Here is a 24,716-nt window from a genome sequence, read left to right as displayed (position 1 = left end):
TACCTCCGGCTTGGTCGGGCATCCCTACAGACACAATAGGCTGTGTCTGCGGGGGGAAGCCGAATGTGGGTATGTGTCCTGGTCGCTGCACTAGCGCCTCCTCTGGTCAGTCGGGGTGCCTGTTCGAGGGGGAGGGGGAACTGGGGGAAATGGCATGATCTTCCCACATGCTATGTCCCCCTGGCAAAACTCCTCACTGTCAGGTGAAAAGAAGCGGCTGGTGACTCCACACGTATCGGAGGAGACGTGGTAGTCTGCAGCCCTCCCCAGATCGGCAGAGGGGGTGGAGCAGTGACCCGACAGCTCTGAAGAGTGGGGTAATTGGCCGGATACAGTTGGGGAGAATAAAGGGAGGAAAAATCCACAAAAAAAAAGTTGAATAGACATACAGATGAAAAGGTGCAAAGCTGAATTTCCTTGCTCCTTGTCCCTCCATTTTACACTCCCAATCTTGTTTTCCTTACCCCTTCCTGCAGGAAAGTGTTCTTCACAGACTATGGTTCTACACCGAGGGTGGAGCGCTGTGATATGGATGGGCAGAACCGCACCAAGTTGGTGGACAGCAAGATTGTGTTCCCCCATGGTATAACTCTGGATCTTGTCAACCGGCTGGTGTACTGGGCTGACGCCTATCTGGACTACATTGAAGTGGTGGATTACGAGGGCAAAAACCGGCACACCATTATCCAGGGGCTACTGGTGAGGATAGAGGGATTGATGGACATGGAGAAACAAATGCCTGAGCACTGACTCGCTTAAATTCACATACACACCTAAGGTTGGGTATCGTTTGGATTTTAATGATTCTGGTTCTGCTTATCGAGTCCAGTTCTTTGAGGGGCGGAGTCAAAACAGGTCATGTGCTTACTTCACAGAAAAAGAAAACTTACTTTTCAAAACCTTTGCACAAGTAATATCCAGTCATATTCATATTCACAATTGACTTCATAGGGTTTATGAAACCTGTAAATTAATTTCATGCAGTTTAATTTGGTTGCTGTTATTAAATGATATGATTCAACAATAATCCGTTCATTGTTTTTGCGTTCACTGTACTGTAACATTGAAACCCATCAAAATGACAACATGGAAACAGTCTAAAAGCCAATAAATTTACAGTGTAGGGAGCTGCAGCCCATGTAGGTGTTGATGAGCGAGAAGTAGGAACATCTATGTGATCGTTCATCTAAGAAAAAATACATTACAGTTTTTGCACAAATTTAACACAGTTTTTTAGCAGTTTAATCAAGTATAGCTAGTTTGCTGTCTCGCTGTTAAGAATTCGACAAAGTCTATTTGATTTTCACTTACCCGACTGCGATGAGGTGCTGGCTGTTGGCTGAGTGTTGACTGAGGAGGTCGAGGCATGTGAGGGAGAGGGAGACCGCCGCAGCATGTCAAACGTGGTACACTCGCTGATTTATATGCCGTGCTGACAAAGTTGTTTTGTCATGTTAGTAGTGCGTCCTCCCTTGCTCTAACTAAGTTTTGCACAGGTGTTGCACTGTGCCGACCTGTCATTTTTTCGAACAAAATGAAGCCACGCTTTTGAGCGCTTGCTGTGGTCCGTGGTGGTGCACGGCTCCACCCAGACTCATGTGCTTGCTACTCTTACTGATCTTCCCACAGAACAAAAACAAAATGTATCGCTTTGCGCAGCATTGTCCAGTCCAGGAAGAGCACCAGTGTGTAGTTTAAGAAATGGGAAGACATGCATACATTCAACTTGCATGACTTTAAGCACAGACGGATAGCCAGGTCCTGGTACTGAAACGAGTGCAAGTGAAATTTGTTTATTAACCATTTAGCGCAGTCAAAATTAAAGTTTCTTGATGATTCCTTTGGAATCGAAATTTTGGAACCAGTTCTAATTTGGAACCGGTTCTTGATGCCCAACCCTATACACACAAACACACATATATATATATATATATATATATATATATATATATATATATATATATATATATATATATATAATAAGATTGCATACTCCTCCTAATGGCTCAGCCTCCTGTAAAGTTTGAGACATTGAGCCCTTCCAGACACTAACTCCTTTTTCCCCATTGAGTGCTCTGCAAAAACACAGAATCTCTGTTGTACAAATCTCTGCCGTCATTGATTTACTGTCATCATCTATGGAGACAGTACTATTTTCCAGTTGTCCCCCTGTATATTCTAGATTAAGAGTCCGCCTCTCCAGGGAGTAACTCCATTTTTATTGCCTTGATTGATGTTACTTAAAGAGTGTGATGTTCCAGGCTAGGGCCTCTCTAAACATATTAGTCTGGCCCAAGTCAAGCTTGGCTAGAGCTTATAGTGGACTAATGATCTTAATGAAATCAGTGCTGCAGTGGTGAGGGGACGGGGCAAGGGGGGTTAATATGATCCCAGCCCATACATCTCTCTGACAGTAGGGGAGGGCCCTACAGTACAGACCCCTTTGAAAAAAATGAAAAGTTTTTCTGTTAAACAGATGGGAAGTTTGACCACCATACTGCCCTGTGTCAAGTATGCAGAAACTTTTGCTGTCTCTCTCTCTCTCTGTCTCGCTCGCTCTCTGTCTCTCTCTCTGTCTCTCTCTGTCTCTCTCTCTGTGTCTTTCTCTCTCTCTCTAGGACATATCAAAAGTTTATAAAAGATGTATACAGACAAATATTTGGGGAGGGAGTTTCATTCATTGCATATACTGCAAGAAGCTTTCAGTACAAAAGATATTACCCGAGTTATGTTATTAGTCATCCAATATAAGCGCAAATGTTAATGACGCCAATGTTTGCAATGTATCTCATCTCTTATGCTCAATTCAACGTTGTTATTTTGCTTCCCTTTTGTTTCTGTGTCCTCAAGACTGAGCATCTGTATGGACTGACTGTATTTGAAAACTACCTTTATGCCACTAACTCTGGCGAAGGCAACCTCAACCCCAAAACCAGTGTGATCCGGGTGAATCGCTTCAACAGCTCTGACTTCCAGGTGGTGACACGAGTAGACCGGGGTGCCGCCTTGCATGTTTACCACCAGAGGCGCCAACCTCCAGGTACAGCTGATCATGCGTACATTCTGCCAATACCAGTTCTGCCTGGCAATAGTGCCATGTTATGTGTGCTATAGTTATGCCCATTGGCTCAATGAGGAGCTTGAGTCATTGGCCAAACTTCTTTATCTTATGTCCTTAGTCACTCTGCTTTGGACCCCTTATGGGTATTCTTTGTTTCTTCGATATCCATTGATACTGTTCGGCACAATTCCGATTTGACTGTGTTTGTGCTTCCCTTTTCACATCCAGTGCGCAGCCATGCGTGTGCCCTGGATCAGTTTGGGAAGGCTGGAGGCTGCTCTGACATTTGTCTACTGGGAAACAGCCACAAAACTCGCACCTGCCGCTGTCGCTCTGGGTTCAGCCTGGGAAGCGATGGCAAGTCCTGCAAGAGTGAGTAAAAGAACCACACAACCATTTTCTTTTTTGGCAGATAGATGAGGAGAAGATTAGATATGACAAGCATATGCCAGTACGCTTGCCTTATAGGTCCCTGTCAACATCATTAATATCACATTTATTAATGAATCCCTATATTAATGACTTTTCTCCGTGTAGAACCGGACCATGAGTTGTTCTTGGTATATGGTAAGGGTCGTCCTGGCATCATTAGGGGGATGGACATGAATGCCAAGGTACCCGATGAATACATGATTCCTATTGAGAACCTCATGAACCCCAGAGCGCTGGATTTCCACGCTGCCAGTGAATTCATCTACTTTGCTGACGCTACCAGCTACATCATTGGCCGACAGAAGATAGATGGTACAGAGAGAGACACCATACTGAAGGAAGGTAAGCGTGGACTTCAAATAGTAGAGTCTGTTTACTCATCATGTATGACCACACCTTTAACATTTCCCCCAGAAAAATAGAAGAAAAGAAATTGTGAAAAATTCCATCATCGTTACAATTTTCAGCCTTTATATTCTCATTCACCCTACAGTTCTTTCCTACAGACTGTCTGGCTTATAGTGCCTCCATCCCTTCCACTGTGGTAGTTTTTTCAACTCTTTTCTCCTTTCATCAGGTATCCACACAGTAGAGGGTATAGCAGTGGACTGGATGGGAGGTAATCTGTATTGGACAGATGATGGGCCTAAAAAGACCATCAGTGTGGCCAGGCTAGAAAAGGCCTCACAGACTCGGAAGACACTCATTGAGGGCAAGATGACTCACCCCCGTGCTATTGTTGTGGACCCCCTGCATGGGTGAGACACGATGGAATTTTAGCCAGAGCACCTGACCTTATCTTGATCGTTTGACAGATGACCAGCACCAGTGCCCAAACACTTGACCTTTTAGTCATGCAACCATCCATTTGGACAAACCATTTGAATTACAATATTACTGCCTATTGGTAAACAATAAAACCGTGGCTGTTGTAAATCATATTGCTCAAATCTTGCTATTTATTTTTTATAATGTCTCAGAAATGGTTTATTCAGGGGTGTCCGGGTAGCATAGCAGGCTATTCTGTTGCCTACCAACATGGGGATCGCCGGTTCAAATCCCCCGTTACCGCCAGCTTGGTCGGGCGTCCCTACAGACACAATTGGCTGTGTCTGCGGTTGGGAAGCCAGATGTGGGTATGGGTCCCGGTCGCTGCACTAGCGCCTCCTCTGGTCAGTCGGGGTGCCTGTTCGGGGGGAGGGGGAACTGGGGGAAATAGTGTGATCCTCCCACATGCTACGTCCCCCTGGTGAAACTCCTCACTGTCAGGTGAAAAGAAGTGGCTGGTGACTCCACATGTGTCGGAGGAGGCATGTGGTAGTCTGCAGCCTCCCTGGATTGGCAGAGGGGGTGGAGCAGCAACTGGGACGGCTCAGAAGAGTGGAGTAATTGGCTGGATACAATTGGGGAGAAAAGGGGGGGGGGGAATTCCAAAAGAAAAAAGAAATGAGTCATTCATCTTTAAGAATGTTTTAGGGCCTGTGCAGTGCAGTATGTATGTGGGAGAGGAAGGCATGACTATTTCTGATTAAATGTCAGTTGTACTTGAGTGGGCTCCTGGCACTGGCAATATTTGGTTTGCTCAGTTTTGTCAGAGGTGCTTGTGTGTGTGCGTGTGCGTGGGTATGGTAGATGTTGAGTTTTTGAGGCGTTTAGCTATTCTCAACTCTGCTTTGCTGTGAAAGCATCAAATGTCATATCAAACTCTGGTAGCTCCAGCTCTCTTGATGACTCATTATCTCATATTCTATTTTACCAAGAATGAACCTTACACCTCTTCTCCTGCCCTCCAGGTGGATGTATTGGACAGATTGGGAGGAGGACCCCACAGAGAGTAACAGAGGGAAGATCAAGAAGGCCTGGATGGATGGGTCCCACCACCAAGTGTTCCTTACCAGCAAGACGGTGCTGTGGCCCAATGGCTTGAGTCTGGATATCCCCCTGGGTATCCTTTATTGGGTGGATGCTTACTACGACCGCATTGAAATGGTTTACCTCAACAACACGCAGCGCAAGGTTGGTAATTGGAAGGCAGTCAAATTTGCGGGGTGAAGTAAAATCAGAGGACACTTGTTACAGCTTTTCATAAACATTTTTGTTGGTTTTAGCAGTTTCATGCTGAGTCATTTAATTGGGCCATCCCTCCAGATTTTCATTGTCAGTTTGGATTTAAGTATCTTTTTTCATATTAGATCACAGCTAATATTCAAGTAAGGCTTCGAGACATGACCTTTCTAAACTCGAGTTTACTGTTGCTTGATTGGTCAGGTGGTATATGAGGGACAGGAACTCAACCACGCCTTTGGATTGTGCCATTACAAACAATTTCTGTTTTGGAATGAATACCGTGGTGGCAGCATCTACAAACTAGACCAGGTCACCAAGACTGTCACCTTATTACGGAATGAAAGGCCACCCATCTTTGAAATCAGAGTTTATGATGCACATCAGCAGCAAGGTAAAACCTTTTACTCCTCATTCATCACATGCCCCACTGCATCATTACTGCTGTAATTAGGTTTTGCCCTTGAAGCACTTTCACTTGTCATTGACTGTGAAATGTCGTGTCCTCTCTTTGTGTCTTTATATGTAGGTTCCAATGCCTGTCGAGTCAACAATGGGGGCTGTAGCAGTCTATGCCTGGCTATCCCTAATGGCAGATCCTGTGGCTGTGCTGATGACCAAATTCTGGACACTGATAATGTCACCTGCAAAGGTACTTAGCAGCTTCACTAAGGCCAGCCAACGGGTTCACTTAAGATCAATCTGGAAAGTCATGGAAAATTCATTACTCAACAGGGGCCTGGGATTTTAAAGACATGCTGTGCTGGACTTTCCATTCAAATTCTAAACTTCCTGTCTTTGCCAAATCTGGAGAAAATTTTCAAAGAAGTCTTATTTCACCAATATTTTTCTAACTTTAAAAGGGATGAGATTACCTACGCCCTACAAAGCTTTATTATCTTTTGCTTCTAAGCCAATGTTACTATAACCCCTCTATCCCTCCTCCTACTACTGATCTCTTCTCCAGCCAACCCCTCCTATGTGCCCCCACCCCAATGCCAGCCAGGAGAATTTGCCTGTAAGAACAACCGCTGCATCCAAGAGCGCTGGAAATGTGACGGGGACAATGACTGTCTGGATAACAGTGACGAGGCCCCGGAGCTCTGCCGTGAGTTTGCCACGTCATCGTCATGGTTACACTGCAACACATAGATAAACACATTCTGTTTAAAGAGTGTTAGCTAAGGAGAGCTAATGGATTTCTAACTCTGGTTTCCAAGATTATCTCTTTCGATGCAGCTTTAACGCGGCCATAATTGGCCAACAAAACACCAGCCAGCTTTCTTGTCATCAAAAGATGGAGCACACCAGTGACTCATTATTTAATTAAATTTTCTTCCATGTTTTGTGCTTGGCATCAGGTAACAGTTTAAAGGATCACAGGACCATTCGATAGACTAAATGTACAATGTCAAATACAGAAGAGTATTTATTACATAGCCAGTTATTGTGATGCAGTGAATAACGCTAATGCCATATACTAAAAAAGACATGGTATATCCAGCTCACAAGCTTTGTTGCTGCTATCATTTATTTCTCATGTTTACCTCTCTCATTTGATTCTGGAAAATTGTATTTTACAAAACAACCAATGAAACAAAATGGACATAAAAAGGCCCTTTTTTCTGCCACAGACCAGCACACCTGCCCTTCTGACCGATTCAAATGTCAGAACAACCGCTGTATCCCCTTGCGCTGGCTGTGTGATGGGGACAATGACTGTGGTAATGATGAGGATGAATCCAACACCACCTGCTCTGGTATGTACAAAATCTGAGTTTGTTGCTGCTAACAGTCTAGCCTGAACATTTGTCTTGTCTTGTTGAGAGGAAAGTTGTTTGTCATTTTTGTTGTCTTGTAAAGGTGTGCGTTGTCTGCATAGCAACAAGGGAGGGGCATTATGTTTACTGATAGCATTATTGATTGGAAGAAAATAGAATACAATAAAGGAAAAATTCAACCCTGATGGTTGCTGGGCTAAATAACTGAATGGTATTTTACTATTTATATTATTAAGTGTTGTGGATGCCAGCAAGATATTGTTTGAATTAGCATAGTGAATGAGCTGCTGGTCTAGAACCTGTTCTGTTTTTTAGAGAAATGAAAGATACAGTTGTTATTTATAAATCTTAAAGGCTAATTATAATTGATAATTACTAGAAGGAGCCATAAAATGCAAAAACAAAGGGATCTTTTTATAGCATCAAACTTACACTTGATACCCCTTACAGCTCGCACATGCCCACCAAACCAGTATCCCTGTGCTAGTGGCCGTTGCATCCCCATATCCTGGACCTGTGACCTGGATGATGACTGTGGAGATCGCTCCGATGAACCAGATTCTTGTGGTGAGTTTTTCACCATTGCGCAATACTGGAACTTTAGTTTGAAGGGTCAAAGAGTTCCATTTGTAATGGTAAATGCTGCTGTCATCATGTTATTTTAAGCTTCCTCTTTTGGTTCCTCCTTACCTAGCCTACCCAACCTGCTTCCCTCTAACCCAGTTTACCTGTGCAAATGGGCGCTGCATCAATGTTAATTGGCGCTGTGATAATGGTGAGTATCTTCATCTTGGATCTCATTGCCAGATGGGGCGGTATTTGAATGGTAAGTATTGTCTAACAGATAGTAATTGTGTGTGTGTGTGTGTGTGTGTGTGTGTGTGTGTGTGTGTGTGTGTGTGACATTTAGACAATGACTGTGGGGACAACAGTGATGAAGCAGGCTGCAGCCACTCCTGTTCCAGTGTTCAGTTCAAATGCAACAGTGGCCGCTGTATTCCTGAGTACTGGACATGTGACGGAGACAATGACTGTGGAGACTACAGCGATGAGACACACGCCAACTGTACCAACCAGGGTGAGGTTCCACACTGGTGCTGTGCCAAACAGACTAAACAGAAACTGTCATTAGGTTTATACTTGTACGCCACTCCCCTGCCCCCAACTCATATCTTGTGTTGATAAAGACTGCATTTGCACTTTGTGTTGAATTACTGGTGTATAAAAATTAAGGCCGCTTATTGTATATTTGTTGTTGCTTTGTCTTGGACAGCTGCACAAGTCTAGCTTTCATCATGTATGGTATTGCATTTCACTATGCATGTGTCATTGTTTGGTGTTGTAGAAAAGTTGTCATGATGAAGAACGGTTCCATCTCCTCTTCGCCTTGCTCTTATCTGCTCTGCATGCCACTGCTTGCCCTTGAACTTCAAGTTATCACTATAAAAAACAATTCCTCTGTGGCGCTGCACCCAGGATCTGTTTACGCATTGTGGTTAGCTGAGATTTGAGCTCGTTTCAGACACATCTCCACTCAACAATGCACCTCTTCACCAGGCTTGCACAAATGAGACCCATGTTTTGACATTGCTGCAGTGGTAGGAATTCTCATGTGAAGGTTAGCTTGCAGTTTAGGTTTGACTGTCGTGGGAAGAGCTCGGTTTAAAGGTCCCATGAAATAGCATTTAGAGCACCGCAAACTTCTGCAACTTGATGGATATCAGAATGAAGCGTAATGGTCGAGTGGTATTTTGTGTGGGGAGAGAATTTGATTTGACTAACAGCAAATAATGGCCGGATATTTTTAGAAGAATGTGGGCATCGATACGCTTTTGGTTAGTTTCAATTAGATGGTGGAAAATCACTCAATTTCTCTCAATCTCGCTCCTATTAATTGGACATTTATGTTCATGTCCACTTGCAAGTGCAGGGTGACACAACTAAAAGTGATTGTATTTGTCAGGAAGAGAAAACGTTTTTCTCGTAAAAACAAAAATGAAACTTTTTGTGATTTTCTAGAACATAGTGTTAAATAAATGTAAATTAAGTACAGATAAAAGAGGCAACAAAAAGGAAAATACATTTTTCCTTTCATGGGATCTGTAAATAACACCTTAAGACCTATTTCCACAGATATGCTTTTATATTATGTGGTTTCCTTTTGCACTACTGTGGCGTTCTTCCCATAATTGGTTCAAATCCCCATGTTACCTCCAGCTTGGTCAGGCGTCTCTACTGACACAACTGGCCCTTTCTGCGGATGGGAAGCCAGATGTGGGTATGTGTCCTGGTCGCTGCACTAGTGCCTCCTCTGATTGATCAGGGCGCCCGTTCAGGGGGTAGGGAGAACCGGGGGAGAATAGCGTGATCCTCCCACGTGCTGCGTCCCCCTGATGAAACTCCTCACTGTCAGGTGAAAAGAAGCAACTGGCGATTCCACATGTATTGAAGGAGGCATGCAGTAGTCTGCAGCCCTCCCTGAATCAGCAGAGGGGTGGAGCAGCGACCAGGATGGCTCGGAAGAGTGGAGTAATTGGCCAGATACAATTGGGGAGAAAAAGGGGGGGGGGATCCCCCCCAAAAGTAATCCATTATTATTAACCTTACCCTCTTCCTAACCTAACCATATAGCCTGAAATAAACCTTTATGATGTAAATACACATTGTAAACCGGTGTGAACCCGAGTAAAATTCTACGAAGCTAAGGAATAAGGCACAAGTTAACGATCTTTGAAAGTGGTCAGTTTCTTTGTCATTGGTGTTTTATTTGCCTTATGATGATCAGTGGTTGCGGTCACAGTTTACCCGCCTTTGTATTTACTAATAAAGCAGTGTTGGCCGCTCTTCGTGGTTGTGACCAAGGCAGAGTTTGGCTGTGGTTGTGTTACAGGTCAGGTCAGGCATGTCTGCTGCCCCACGGGGATCCTCTAGACCGTTCCTTCCTATCTCTTATGCATGGCTCTGCTTTTCCTCAGGGTCAGAAATGGGAGGTTATTGCTCTGCAGTTGCCTTGTTGGCTCTGAAAATGGGAATTAGAGAAGTGTATGTTTGGATGTAAAAGTAAATGCACTTGTTTATTGTGTGTGTGTGTGCATGTGTGCGTGCGTGCGTGCGTGTATGTGTGTGTGTGTGTGTAAGTAAGGACACTGTATGACCTGCTTGATCAGGGCAGATTCTTAGCCTGTCCCTGTCAAGTCCCAGCACGCAACATTGGGCCCAGCATGATCTGTTGGCCTAATGAGCAATGTGTGTGTGTGTGTGTGTGTGTGTGTGTGTGTGTGTGTGTGTGTGTGTGTGTGTATTTGCGCGCACGTGTGCATGCGTGTGCTTTTGGGCACACTGGGCCTTCCGTCTGGAAGTCATTAGCAGTGAAGAAAAGCAATACTAATGCCTTCCCACATATTGTATTCTAGCATTGAAAGGTCCAAGGCCCATTTCCTGCTTAGCCATGCCAAGTACTGACCTCTGCCATGAAGGGATATCATTAAACTGTATCCTTAACGGGGCCTTTAACCTGTCCATGGCATCCTTCAATGAGCTGGGTGGATATGAGAACAGGGTTCCTGTCATTGTTGTTTTCCTTCGCCCTGTGTCATGTAGTTAACCCGTGGCCCAGCATACCTACACGTCAGTTAGTGACAGTACGGCTCCATTCAATGAGGTTGTGTAATGGAAGCTCTCTCCCTGCTAACTGCCTTTTCTTAAAGTTTCTGCTTAGCTGTGTGTTCTCTGTCACATTGCCATTCACTAGTTGTGTTTCTCTCCCTGTTTTGGTTTGTCTGTTTGTTTGACGAGTTGTGTTTTGTTGCTTCTCTCTTATTAGCTAAATTGTGTTCTCCATCTTTGCTACTCTTATCGTCTTATCAGCCACCCGACCTCCTGGCGGCTGCCATGTTGATGAGTTCCAGTGTCGAATGGACGGCTTGTGCATCCCCATGCGCTGGCGCTGTGACGGGGACACTGACTGTATGGACCTGAGTGATGAGAACAACTGCGAGGGTGTCACTCACATGTGTGACCCAGCAGTCAAGTTCAGCTGCAGGGACTCTGGTGAGGATCATGTCAAACTTATAGGGGTCAAGGGTTGTCAAACCTTTTTGACGGAGCAGGCTAGAACACTCACGTAAGATAACGTTTATTATGTTGGGACATATCCGATTTTATTTCGATGGCTGATGGGGAGTAAGTAAATGAAGGAGATGGCTAACTTTGAACCTCAAAGTAATCTGGCTTGATTTCCCTTAAAAAGAAAACCACATATAGAACTGAGTTTCAGTTGACTGTACTAAGATGTGATGCTCAAGGGTGGTATCATACGTCCCCCACAGCCCGCTGCATCAGCAAGGCCTGGGTGTGTGATGGGGACAGCGACTGTGAGGACAACTCGGATGAGGATAACTGCGAGGCGCTGGTGTGTAAGCTGTCTCACCACGTTTGTGCCACCAACGACTCCATCTGCCTACCTGCCGAGAAGCTGTGTGATGGCACTGACGACTGTCCTGATGGCTCTGATGAGAAACTTTGTGGTAAGACACACCCCTTTGAGTTCTCATACACATGCTTCCCTTTACCCAAAGGAGTTGAATCAAGTGCAACTGGACTTGGTATATATCCGTGAAGATGTTTCGCCTCTCATCCAAGAGGCTTCCTCAGTTCCTCAGTTCAACTGAGGAAGCCTCTTGGATGAGAGGCGAAACGTCTTCACGGATATATACCAAGTCCAGTTGCACTTGATTCAACTCCTTTGGATAACCATGACCTGGATGAATGAGAACATTCACAGACATGCTTCCCTTTACCCAACCCCAACCTAGACATTCAAGGATGTCTACAATTACTGAGTCTCATGGATGTTTGGTCCTTATATACCATCTATGGTGCAACTCCACTCACAACAAGTTGTATCAGCCCCCTGCTGTTTTGCAGTTCCCCTGTCTCCACTTTATTCCAACCTTCATTCACCCTCTTCCTCTCCAGACCTGTGTTCACTGGACAACGGTGGATGTAGCCATAACTGCAGCATCATCCCAGGGGAGGGCTTCATGTGCTCCTGCCCCCTGGGCATGGAGCTGGGAGCAGACAACAAGACCTGCCAAATCCAAAGCTTCTGCGCCAAACACCTCAAATGCAGCCAGAGGTGCGAGCAAGAGAAGGCCAGCGTCAAGTGTTCCTGCTATGAAGGCTGGGAGCTGGAGTCTGACATGGAGAGCTGCAAGAGCACTGGTGAGGAAAAAGGAAGGAGGGAAGAATAGTATCTCTAACTTGATGTCATTACATGTTGATCAAATCTACAATTCTGGTAAATCAATGTTATGCTTCTTTGTTTGTATCCATGTATTTGTTTTTGATAAAGCAGAGATGTTGCGGTCCACCCACCTTTGAGTATTTATTCTATTCTTCTTGACTATGAGAAAATAGCAAGGAAGAGGAGAGACACAGGAGAGAACGCTTTGGTGGGATTTAATCCAAGGCCAGTTTGGGCACACATGGAAGTGGGAGACTTCTCTGACTTTTTCTGGACTTTAGATGTCTCTTCATTTAAGAAATAACTTTTTAAAGGATAGTGTGCAGTATACTTGTCTGGGTACATTTTTTTCCTTTAGGTTATAGAAAAGCTTAGAGGGACACAGAACAGCATAGACATGGGAAAGAGGGCTTTGGCAGGATTTGATGCTGGGTCAGCAGGGGTTCATGTATATCCATGGGTGAGGGACTTAACCATTACACCCTGTCTGGGTATTACATTTTCCCCACAGATCCCTTCAAGCCTTTTATCATCTTCTCCAACCGCCACGAGATCAGGAGGATTGAGCTCCACAAAGGGGAGTTCAGTGTGCTCGTACCAGGCCTGAGGAACACCATCGCCCTGGACTTCCACCTCAACCAGAGCACCCTGTACTGGACTGACGTGGTGGAAGACAAGATCTACCGTGGCAAACTGTCTGAAAATGGAGGTGAGGCTACAAACTAGCTACAGCTTTCTGTAATTGCAGGTTATGCAGAAAGGGACATAGGGGTAGTGGATTATATGGTCACTTAGGCCAAATTCCTTTCGTATACCAATTAATTTTTGGTTTGCCAAACCTCCATCTTGTCAAGCTGACAAAAGTCTGGAGAATTTTGAGCAAAAAAAGTAGTTAGAAAAGGGCAAGGAGACAGTTTGGGCTGTCGTCACACTTTAAACCAATAGAATTACACTAGGAAGTGTCATCCCTGTACTGTCCTGTGAACAACAATGCATTTGTTCCGATTAGCTAAACTTTGGGTCGAATAAGATGACAACCCCAAAAACTCCATTCAAAGCATCCGATGTTTATAGAAAATCTCTTCAATATAACAATTTAACTAGGAAAATACACAAATCATCGATTTTTATTGTTAACATAGGTAAGACAAACAAGGAAACCTGTTACTACCCAAACAGGAAAACTAACCAGAGTTCTGTTTTCTGGAGGCGGGCATTTTTTTAACTCACAGCCAGTCGAATACCTGCCTCAGAATTTCTGAGGTCTCATTACCGCGCCCCCCCCTTTTTTTTTCTTTTTTTGGTGAGATTTTCTCCAGGCTCTCTGTCAGCTTGATGAGACAGAGATATGTCCGACTAAACAAGATTATATGCCAATACAAGTTGATTATTGTTAGATTGTTATTAAAGTCAAATGATTTGGATGGCTGTGTTGGAGATGAAATGATGACATTTGTGCGCTTGTGTGAACACGTGTGGAATGCCCCAAAACAATTATACTACAAATGAGCTATTATTGTGTAGTGTGTAATTTCTCAGAACTTTTTTGTGGTCAGCAATGACTGTTTGCAATCCAGACTGTCTCCCAAGTTTGGGTTTGCCTTTCCTGCTTGCAAACCCCAGGTCACTTGGCCAGTCAAGGTTGTGTTCCCACAGCAGCACTTAGGGGGCACACGGAAGGCTTTGTCTCTTCCCATTTGTCTCAGGACTCGCTGTGCGTGACTGAAGCCTGAACAGAATTGTAGTGTGGGAGGCACAACACTGCAGTTCTGATTCCCAGCCTTCCAACCCACCATAAAATACAGGACTCCTCAGCAGAGACATTGTGGCCGACTCATAGATCAGCTCCTGCTGCTTCTCATTGAAGACATTTCAGCATCTTCAGAGCTGTAGGCAAATGTTAGGTGCTGATGACTGCCAACAGCTAAACAAAGGCTGCCTCCAACAGCTACCCGCCCTCCCAACCCCCGGGAAAGCCAGCCCCGGCTCCAGCATTCCAATAAGCAGACTGTGAAGAGGGCCTGTCCCTCTAATTACCACTGGACAGCCTTGTTAAAGACTTGTCTGATCCTTCTTACCCAAATGTGCTCACACTCTCTAGTTTGCACTTAGTTAGCATGAGCGCCAATTGTTTCCGTGAAATAAGAAAGAGAGAGGGATAGATGAGAGAGAGAGAGAGAGAGAGAGAGAGAGAGAGAGAGAGAGAGAGAGAGAGAGAGAGAGAGAGAGAGAGAGAGAGAGAGAGAGAGAGAGAGAGAGAGAGAGAGAGAGAGAGAGAGAGAGAGAGAGAGAGAGAGAAATCGGGATACAGGGGCTTGTTTTCTTTAAAGTGGGACAGAAGGAGAGTGTTGATGGAAACCACACTAACAGATGAAGCAATGCATGCCACGTTCTGACTGATTCCATAAGAGTGAGGAATTCTAAACAAAATGGTGTTTGCCAGGGGAATGTTACAATAAAACACATGTGCTGTCTTTATACTTTTTCACTCTGGTGAACGTGACCCTGGACAGGCTGCATTACACCAGTTATTGTTCTAGTTGAAATGAGAACCCTTTACAACTGATTACGTTACGTCCTGTCACTTTCATGTCAATTTCTTAATGTACCCAGCAGATAATTTGAATCAGCAAGTAGTTAATATATGATGGCTTATATGTTTAGCACACAATTTAGTTTTAAACTCCCTGTTATTTCTCTCCCCTGCTCAGCCTTGACCAGTTTTGAGGTGGTGATCCAATATGGCCTGGCCACTCCTGAGGGCTTGGCTGTGGACTGGATAGCAGGAAACATCTACTGGGTGGAGAGCAATCTGGACCAGATCGAGGTGGCCAAGCTGGATGGGACCATGAGAACTACCTTGCTGGCAGGGGAAGTGGAGCACCCAAGAGCTATTGCCCTGGACCCCCGTGATGGGTAAGAGACAGAGATAGAGACACCAGACCTGTTTTCATCCATTAGTAAAGCAATATTTTAATGTGGAATCTATGATATGTTTGTCTAATAGTTATGGTGCTCTGGATTATAAAGGGATTATGAAGCTGTCATCATGTCAAGAGATGATTCTGTACCCAGTGTTTATATCCCATTTTTACAGCTTGTGTTTTCTGTTGGCAGCATTCTATTCTGGACAGACTGGGATGCCAGTCTGCCCAGGATTGAGGCAGCATCTATGAGTGGTGAGGGTAGACGCACTATACACAGGGAGACAGGCAGTGGTGGCTGGCCAAATGGTCTCACTGTAGACTACATGGAGAGACGCATTGTCTGGATTGATGCCAGGTAACATTTGCCACCAGTCACAGAAACTATACAGACAAAGCAACACACTTGACACAGTCATATACACACTTGGTCACTCATTACCATACCTTCTCGCTTATTCTCTTTGTCTTTCTCGTTCATTGTCTCCCTCTCTTTTCTTTAGGAAACATGTAGACCTTGCATATGAAAAATTGCATACATAGCACATACATAGTCCTCTAACATATTCATACATATTCACCATAACATGGCCGTACACAGACATACATAAACCTGATATACACCATACTCTGCTGTACTCTCATTTTTGCACCACTTCTTCAGGTCAGATGCTATCTATTCTGCCCTGTACGATGGCTCAGGGCTAATTGAAGTTCTGCGAGGTCATGAGTACCTGTCCCACCCTTTCGCCGTCACCATGTATGGTGGTGAGGTCTACTGGACCGACTGGAGGACCAACACCTTGGCCAAGGCCAACAAATGGACAGGAAACAATGTGACTGTTGTCCAGCGTACCAACACACAACCCTTTGATCTTCAGGTCTACCACCCCTCCAGACAACCCCAGGGTAGGTCACACGTGTATACATGTACACATAAACCCCCACAGAGTTCCTTACATGCCTGCACACACAAAACAACTAGATCTTTTACGTGAACCTCCCACTTTCAGCACGGCTTGCTGATTTTGGCACAGTCTTAAGCTCAAAGGACAGTGGTGCCAAGCTACCAGCGCACCAGTGCTGACCATGTAAATTTACAGCTCCTATCCCCACAGACAACTGATGTTTTATAGCTGTGAGACATGGCATCTCCTCACTCTGGCCGCGATTTGGACACCTCCCATCGCCTCGTTGATCAAAAGGCCACCCCACTGTTTGGCATATCCCAGTAGCGGTTGAGTATGAATGAAAACCTCCTTCTGTGGCCTAAATGTCATGTGTTGATCTTACCAACACATGTCTGATTGACAAGTCAGATAAGATTGTCACTGCTAGTTGACACTACCCTGTCATATTGGGATGCTACTATGATGTTTTGTAGCCAGTGGCTAAAGGTCCCAAGGGTATGTATTGGTAGCAAAGAGACAGTGGGAGTTGTGATCGGGGGCAGAGAAACAGAGATCTCACAGCAGTGTTGAGTGACAGCTCCAACCACTTTCCATGACAGTGAAGGGGCGGAAGAAACTGTGTCTGACAAGTCTGGTCAACCTATTCCTTTCTCGCTCTCTTTAAGGGCTTGTTGTAGAGGTCCAGCATACGCAAATGGAACGAGAAAATAAGCAAGCAAGCATCATTTGGGGATCAGTTAACTGTATTCTCAAAATGCTCCCTCATCTACTCTGAAAATTCTGCCTCAAACTACTTGTAAGAATATATATGGCATTGATGATGTTTTTGATGCATTTTTGATTATGCTTTTTTTTGATAATGCTTTTTATATGTCAGTGTTGATAAAAATGCTTTTTAAGGATATGAAAACCGGGGCTATATACATATATCTCAATCACTCTCTTTCTGTTTCTCTCTTTCTCTCTCTATTTATTGATCTATCTAGTTTTAAAGAATAGACCTTTCATCTCCCTCACCATCTTCATCTCCTCCCTCTCTCCCTCACTTTGTCCCTTGCTTTCACGTTCTCACAGCTCCCAACCCATGTGCCACTAGTGATGGGAAGGGCCCCTGCTCCCACCTGTGTCTCATCAACTTCAACCAGACTTTCTCTTGTGCCTGCCCACACCTCATGAAGCTGCAGCCTGACAAACGCACCTGCAAAGGTAAACCCACAAGAGGCGCTGTCAAACACACATGCAAGTACATCAAGACACGAACACACATCTTGTCATACATCGTCTATGTTATTGAAGGGCAAGGGACAGGCTCTTTCTTTGTTGGAGTCTTCTGGGTGCTGTCATAACTGGAGTAGCTTGTCCTCCGCCACTGAGCTTGACATCAGTCTAGCTGGCTGTCAGTTCTAATAAAAGAAGGTCCAATTTGCCTTTCTTCTGTCTCTGACACAGCCATTTCCATTTCATTCCATATCAAAGATTGTCATAACTGATGTGTGTTAACGCCCTCATCTATTTCAGTGTGATTTCGTGAGCGAGGTTTTGGTTAGTTTTTAGAAGGGCAGCTTTGGGAATTAGTACGTGTCTATATGTGTGTGGTTGTGTGTGCATCCTCAGTGTTACGTGTCCACCTAGATGTTTAGCATTCTACAGCACAGCTCCCTGCAGTGTAGATGTGAGGATAATTGGGGTAGAAGGCCCCTGATGCATTTCCAATTAATAGAGGCATTATTAAGGAATAGCTGCACACTATGTAACTGGGTCTCGCTGAACTGGGTCACAATCAGCTATATTGGCACCATGGGGCCTTCCCCTCAGTTCTTAACCCCTTCACAAAGCCCTTTTTAAAACTAAGAATCTCATACAGCCAGAATAATTTGTGCTGGCCTTGGTATTTTGGAATGTTCAAAAAAACAAATGAGAAAATAGGTATATTCGTTCTGACAATGAAAAGTCGCTTAAATTTACTTTCTTTGTTTTTATTTATCTTATTTTAGTTTAGCCCTGTGATGGCCTGGCGGCCTGTCCAGGGTGTCTCCCTGCCTGCCGCCCAATGATTGCTGGAATAGGCTCCAGCATCCCCGCAACCCTGACAGCAGGATAAGCGGTTCATACAATGGATGGATGGATGGATGGATGGATGGATGGATGGATGGATGGATGGATGGATGGATAGTTTAGTTTAGATTTTTGGACAATTATTACAATGTATAGTACATTGTTCATTCTGCCCCAAATTTCATGTGGTGGATAAGAGTCCAGTGACCTCATTTATATAAAACTCGGCATAGATTAAAGCCTAAAACAATGCCTACGCACAAACCTCAGAATCCACATGGGCACAAAAATATTGTAATTTTACAACTTGTATGCAGTGTTCTCGTTATGAATATCAACCTGTGTTGATTTTTTTTTTGATTATGAGATACTTTATTGAACCCCATAGGGAAATTATGCTCTGCATTTAACCCATCCTAGCCGTGTAGCTAGGAGCAGTGGGTAGCTGCCTTGCAGCACCCAGGGACCAACTCCAGTTTGTCTTGCCATGCCTCGGTCAGGGGCACAGACAGGAGTATTAACCCTAACATGCATGTCTTTTTGATGGTGGGGGAAACCAAAGCACCCGGAGAAAACCCACCACAGACACGGGGAGAACATGCAAACTCCACACAGAGGATGACCTGGGATGACCCCCAAGGTTGGACAACCCCGGGGTTCGAACCCAGGACCTTGCTGTGAGGTGACAGCACTAACAACTGCTCCACCTTGCCTCCCAAATTGTGCTGAATTGTGCATTTATGTACTCCTCCCATGGGTTGTCCCACAATCATCCATAAATGGTCAATGCTAAATAGCTCATGAATATGCTAACATTTCTAATGAGCGTTTTTGAGGAGGGAAAGATGGAGATGTCAAAATTTGCGGAGTGCATGATCAAGGTGCTCATTACAGTGTAATAATGCAAACAATAATGCAAGCAATAATACAAACATTATTATGGTGCTCACTGAGTTTGAGCACCGTAATACTGTTTGGGGGTGTCAGTGGAGGCAACCTAAAGGAAACAACTTGAATAGCAATATGTGAAGCAGCAGTGAACACTGTAGGCGCCACATTGCGAACTTTTGCCGAAGTAAAAAATGTACTTAGTGAAATGTGTGCTGTGTTAAAAACTGTACCATGTGTCTGGTCTGTTCATAGATAGTGCATCACTTGTTCACATGATGCAATCGCTGGAGCAGCTTGTTCTTTATTTATAGGGTGATCCTGGTCCATGACATCTGGCACAATGTCAGCAGTGCAGATGATTTCAATGTTTATTGAATGATAATGCTTGCGATTGACAAAAGCAAACTTGTTCTCATTTGGTAATTTTATCACAACATGAGTGCAGTCAGTTGTTATGATTACATTTAAAAAACCGGACATTGCTGCAGATTGCATTTTGATGTTGGCCTGCTCACCCACAGTCAGTAATGTGCTGGGAGAGCAAGGACCAGGTAGGCAGTCGCAGACCGGGACGCACACACATATGAGTATTCCATATGTGTTAGCAGGCAAGTGCACAACGCATTCTCAGAGAACCCTTCAAAATCAAGATCGTAACGACTACTCTCCAACAGTCCACTACATTCTCCCAATAGGCTGCTTCCCATAACACTGCAGTGCATTGTTTGTGTAAGAGAGAAAAACAGACTGAGAAAGAGAGAGAGTAACAGAGAAGACAGGTCAGGCAAGGGCAGAGAGAGAGAGAGAGAGAGAGAGAGAGAAAACTTCACAACAAATAGGCTTATGCACAATAGTCTGCACAGAGCCACGTATTCAAAAATGTGCAATATCTCTCCTCGTAATTCATGCCTTCCACACGGTCATCTTGACATCAGCTAATACAAACAGGCAATTCAGATCAATAAACTTGTAACACAAGGTCGCGATCTTTGACCGTGTACAATATTTCACAACGACTGCCGCTGTTATCACACAAGAAACAATAAACAATACAATTACCAAGCATAAAAATCCACAACATTCAAAATGAAGAAACAATAGGCTGTTATTAGAAGTTTAACAATGATATGACAGTCTTGACAGTGTGTGTGTGTGTGTGTGTGTGTGTGTGTGTGTGTGTGTGTGAGACAGAGAGAGATATTAGGCTTGCTTACTTTATTTGAAGATGAAGTCCATGCGCCTAGCCTTCACAAAGATGACTCCCATTATATTATATAAAGTTTCCTCATTTTGACAAGGCAATTCAAGACGGCTGGCATAATAGTTTTGGGATGGCTGGGATATTCCAGACCCATCGGCCAGTTCGCGTTGGAACGTCCCAGTTGCCAGAAAGCCCAGATTGATCAGTAACTGGACCTGCACAGGGATGGACCTGTTCCATCGGGTGGGTCGTTCCAAACCTGGGTCCAATTCAGTACAGATTTCCAAGAAAATTTCTCTTAGTAATCTGAATCAGCCATTCATCATCATAGGCTTGGAAGTCCTCATGGTCCCTGAACGTGTGTTCACATCTAAATCTTCTATTTGCCAAGTCTTCAAGCAATGCTAAAGCAGCCATAATTTCACATTACACAAGTCACTATGAGCACTATTTATAGTCTTTGTGCCAATCAGTTAGATGAATTTCAATATCACCTTATAAAACCACTAATAGACTAGTGGACTGGTGGTGGTGGTTTCATCTGTGTTTTTTCATCTGAGGACTGAGCTTTATTTTGTGATCTCACCATCAGGTGTCGCCGATTCCGGTGTCTGAAAAACTTTGCGCAAGCTCTACATATGGGTGACAGGGCAGGTAGAAATGCGCAAATTTTTTCGCATAGAATTTTCTATAAATGGGCATTTGGGTAGCGTAGCGGTCTATTGCCTACCAACATGGGGATCGCCGGTTCGAATCCCCATGTTACCTCCGGCTTGGTTGGGCATCCCTATAGACACAATTTGCCATGTCTGTGGGTGGGAAGCTGGATGTGGGTGTGTATCCTGGTAGCTGCACTAGCGCCTCCTCTGGCTGGTCGGGGCACCTGTTCAGGGGAGATGGGGAACTGGGGGGAATAGCGTGATCCTCCCACACGCTATGTCCCCCTGGCGAAACGCCTCACTGTCAGGTGAAAAGAAGTGGCTGGCAACTCCACATGTACCGGAGGAGGCATGTGGTAGTCTGCAGCCCTTCCCAGATCGACGAGGGGGTGGAGCAGTGACCGGGACAGCTCAGAAGAGTGGGGCAATTGGCCAGATACAATTTACAATTAGGGAGAAAAAGCCCCCCCCCCCCCAAAAAAAAAATTAAAACATTTTCTATAAATACTGACATTTGCGGTGAAAGATGTGTACGCACATTTCACTCTCGTTTACATAACTTTTTTGTGCAAAGCACCCTTTATAAATGAGGCCCCAGGCCGGAAGACATCTACACGCCCATATTGAGTCATAGTGATAACATTACCTACTGACAACTGGAAGCCAGACATCATCCGATTTACATGAAATTTACATGGTGTAGTCTACACATGATATACAGCAACTGACCTGTAATTAGTGGGTGTTCTGTAGCACCACATAGTGGACACAGGAAGTGATATTTAACTCATTAATGCAACATTTGAGTCATGAAAATGCATATGCATGTCTAGGCAACCTCCGCCATTGATGCATTAATGACACACTTGTGTAGCACTGCCTACTGGCAACAGCAAGTGAAGAGTGATGGTCATAGTGCCACCTACTGACAACCGGAAGTCAGTGTAATGTGACACGTGAAATTTACATAGTGTGACCACACATGATATACAGCAACATGACGTATAATTAATGGATGCAGGTGACCTCCACTAAATGTGTTGCTGCATTAATGACACACTTGTGTCTGGCAACAGGAAGCCAAACCTTATGTTACAAACTTCCTTTGATTTACATGAAATTTAAAGTCTGTGCTCTACATTTGATATGCATCAACATAATGTACATTTAGTGCGGGATTTCTAGCATCACATAGTGGACACAGGAAGTAATAGTTGTCTCCTACATGCAATGTGTAATATTCATGAAATTGTTTCTTTATGTGCAAGTTAAAGTCACTAACCAAACATTGCCCCTAACCATAACCATATTCAACACTACGTGATTGAATAAAATATTTCCTGTGTGGAATACATAACCCTGCAGTATACACTGAATGAACTATGTGTTACCTAGACTTCACTTCATAACACCACTTACAGGCAACAAGAACTGAACCCTAAGTGGCACATAGTTAATCAAATGTATACACAAATCCCAACATGTTCTCTCCAGCACCACATACTGTACACAGTTAATAATATTTTACCGGGTGTCCAGGTAGCGTGGCGGTCTGTTCCATTGCCTACCAGCACAGGGACTGCCAGTTCAAATCCCTGTGTTACCTCCGGCTTGGTCGGGCATCCCTACAGACACAATTGGCCGTGTCTGCGGATGGGAAGCCGGATGTGGGTATGTGTCCAGGTCACGGCACTAGCGCCTCCTGTGGTTGGTCGGGACACCTGTTCAGGGTGAAGGGGGAACTGGGGGGAATAGCGTGATCCTCCCACGCACTACGTCCCCCTGGTGAAACTCTTCACTGTCAGGTGAAAAGAAGCGGCTGGCGACTCCACATGTATCAGAGGAGACGTGGTAGTCTGCAGCCCTCCCCGGATCAGCAGAGGGGGTGGAGCAGTGACCAGGACGGCTCAGAAAAGTGGGGTAATTGGCCAAGTACAATTGGGGAGAAAAAGGGGGAGAAAGTAAAAATAGATAAATAAATAACATTTTACCCATTCACACAATGTTCGATAATCCAGAACATTCAGAGCAGTGTCAACCAACCTCCCACTAGCATTACCATGGCTGCCAATCCCTCCAACGCCTGTGAGGTGCGAGGGCCCATTCATCGCTGCTAGCAGCTTTAATTTCCATTGCAGTACCTGATCTCAGCATATAGAACGTGCAACCCATGACACATACACTACCGTTCAAAAGTTTGGGGTCACATTGAAATGTCCATATTTTTGAAGGAAAAGCACTGTACTTTTCAATGAAGATAACTTTAAACTAGTCTTAACTTTAAAGAAATACACTCTATACATTGCTAATGTGGTAAATGACTATTCTAGCTGCAAATGTCTTGTTTTTGGTGCAATATCTACATAGGTGTATAGAGGCCCATTTCAAGCAAGTATCACTCCAGTGTTCTAATGGTACAATTTGTTTGCTCATTGGCTCAGAAGGCTAATTGATGATTAGAAAACCCTTGTGCAATCATGTTCACACATCTGAAAACAGTTTAGCTCGTTACAGAAGCTACAAAACTGACCTTCCTTTGAGCAGATTGAGTTTCTGGAGCATCACATTTGTGGGGTCAATTAAACGCTCAAAATGGCCAGAAAAAGAGAACTTTCATCTGAAACTCGACAGTCTATTCTTGTTCTTAGAAATGAAGGCTATTCCATGTGAGAAATTGCTAAGAAATTGAAGATTTCCTACACCGGTGTGTACTACTCCCTTCAGAGGACAGCACAAACAGGCTCTAACCAGAGTAGAAAAAGAAGTGGGAGGCCGCGTTGCACAACTGAGCAAGAAGATAAGTACATTAGAGTCTCTAGTTTGAGAAACAGACGCCTCACAGGTCCCCAACTGGCATCTTCATTAAATAGTACCCGCAAAACACCAGTGTCAACATCTACAGTGAAGAGGCGGCTGCGGGATTCTGGGCTTCAGGGCAGAGTGGCAAAGAAAAAGCCATATCTGAGACTGACCAATAAAAGAAAAAGATTAAGATGGGCAAAAGAACACAGACATTGGACAGAGGAAGACTGGAAAAAAGTGTTGTGGACGGATGAATCCAAGTTTGAGGTGTTTGGATCACAAAGAAGAACGTTTGTGAGACGCAGAACAAATGAAAAGATGCTGGAAGAATGCCTGACGCCATCTGTTAAGCATGGTGGAGGTAATGTGATGGTCTGGGGTTGCTTTGGTGCTGGTAAGGTGGGAGATTTGTACAGGGTAAAAGGGATTCTGAATAAGGAAGGCTATCACTCCATTTTGCAACGCCATGCCATACCCAGTGGACAGCGCTTGATTGGAGCCAATTTCATCCTACAACAGGACAATGACCCTAAACACACCTCCAAATTGTGCAAGAACTATTTAGAGCAGAAGCAGGCAGCTGGTATTCTATCGGTAATGGAGTGGCCAGCGCAGTCACCAGATCTGAACCCCATTGAGCTGTTGTGGGAGCAGCTTGACCGTATGGTACGCAAGAAGTGCCCATCCAAC

At 44.4% G+C, this 24,716-nt stretch overlaps 1 protein-coding gene across 1 annotated transcript in view; it reads left to right on the top strand.

The window, feature by feature from the left end:
- Positions 1–24,716, top strand: part of lrp1ab (low density lipoprotein receptor-related protein 1Ab) — a 111,508-nt gene that overhangs the window by 43,921 nt on the left and 42,871 nt on the right. Inside the window, exons 8-28 of the mRNA XM_056298994.1 lie at positions 477–699; positions 2,851–3,040; positions 3,290–3,433; positions 3,599–3,835; positions 4,071–4,251; positions 5,287–5,509; positions 5,762–5,951; positions 6,087–6,209; positions 6,525–6,665; positions 7,192–7,317; positions 7,789–7,905; positions 8,033–8,113; positions 8,249–8,416; positions 11,206–11,388; positions 11,667–11,864; positions 12,316–12,561; positions 13,095–13,292; positions 15,295–15,499; positions 15,701–15,865; positions 16,172–16,416; positions 17,493–17,624. Coding sequence (XP_056154969.1) covers positions 477–699; positions 2,851–3,040; positions 3,290–3,433; positions 3,599–3,835; positions 4,071–4,251; positions 5,287–5,509; positions 5,762–5,951; positions 6,087–6,209; positions 6,525–6,665; positions 7,192–7,317; positions 7,789–7,905; positions 8,033–8,113; positions 8,249–8,416; positions 11,206–11,388; positions 11,667–11,864; positions 12,316–12,561; positions 13,095–13,292; positions 15,295–15,499; positions 15,701–15,865; positions 16,172–16,416; positions 17,493–17,624 — 3,716 coding nt within the window. The remainder of the gene's footprint in view (positions 1–476; positions 700–2,850; positions 3,041–3,289; positions 3,434–3,598; positions 3,836–4,070; positions 4,252–5,286; positions 5,510–5,761; positions 5,952–6,086; positions 6,210–6,524; positions 6,666–7,191; positions 7,318–7,788; positions 7,906–8,032; positions 8,114–8,248; positions 8,417–11,205; positions 11,389–11,666; positions 11,865–12,315; positions 12,562–13,094; positions 13,293–15,294; positions 15,500–15,700; positions 15,866–16,171; positions 16,417–17,492; positions 17,625–24,716) is intronic.

The sequence above is a fragment of the Lampris incognitus genome, chromosome 2 (assembly GCF_029633865.1).
Source record: "Lampris incognitus isolate fLamInc1 chromosome 2, fLamInc1.hap2, whole genome shotgun sequence".
NCBI lineage: Eukaryota > Metazoa > Chordata > Actinopteri > Lampriformes > Lampridae > Lampris > Lampris incognitus.
Note: the sequence above shows the minus strand (reverse complement) of the source record. Positions and strands in the feature narration are given on the sequence as shown.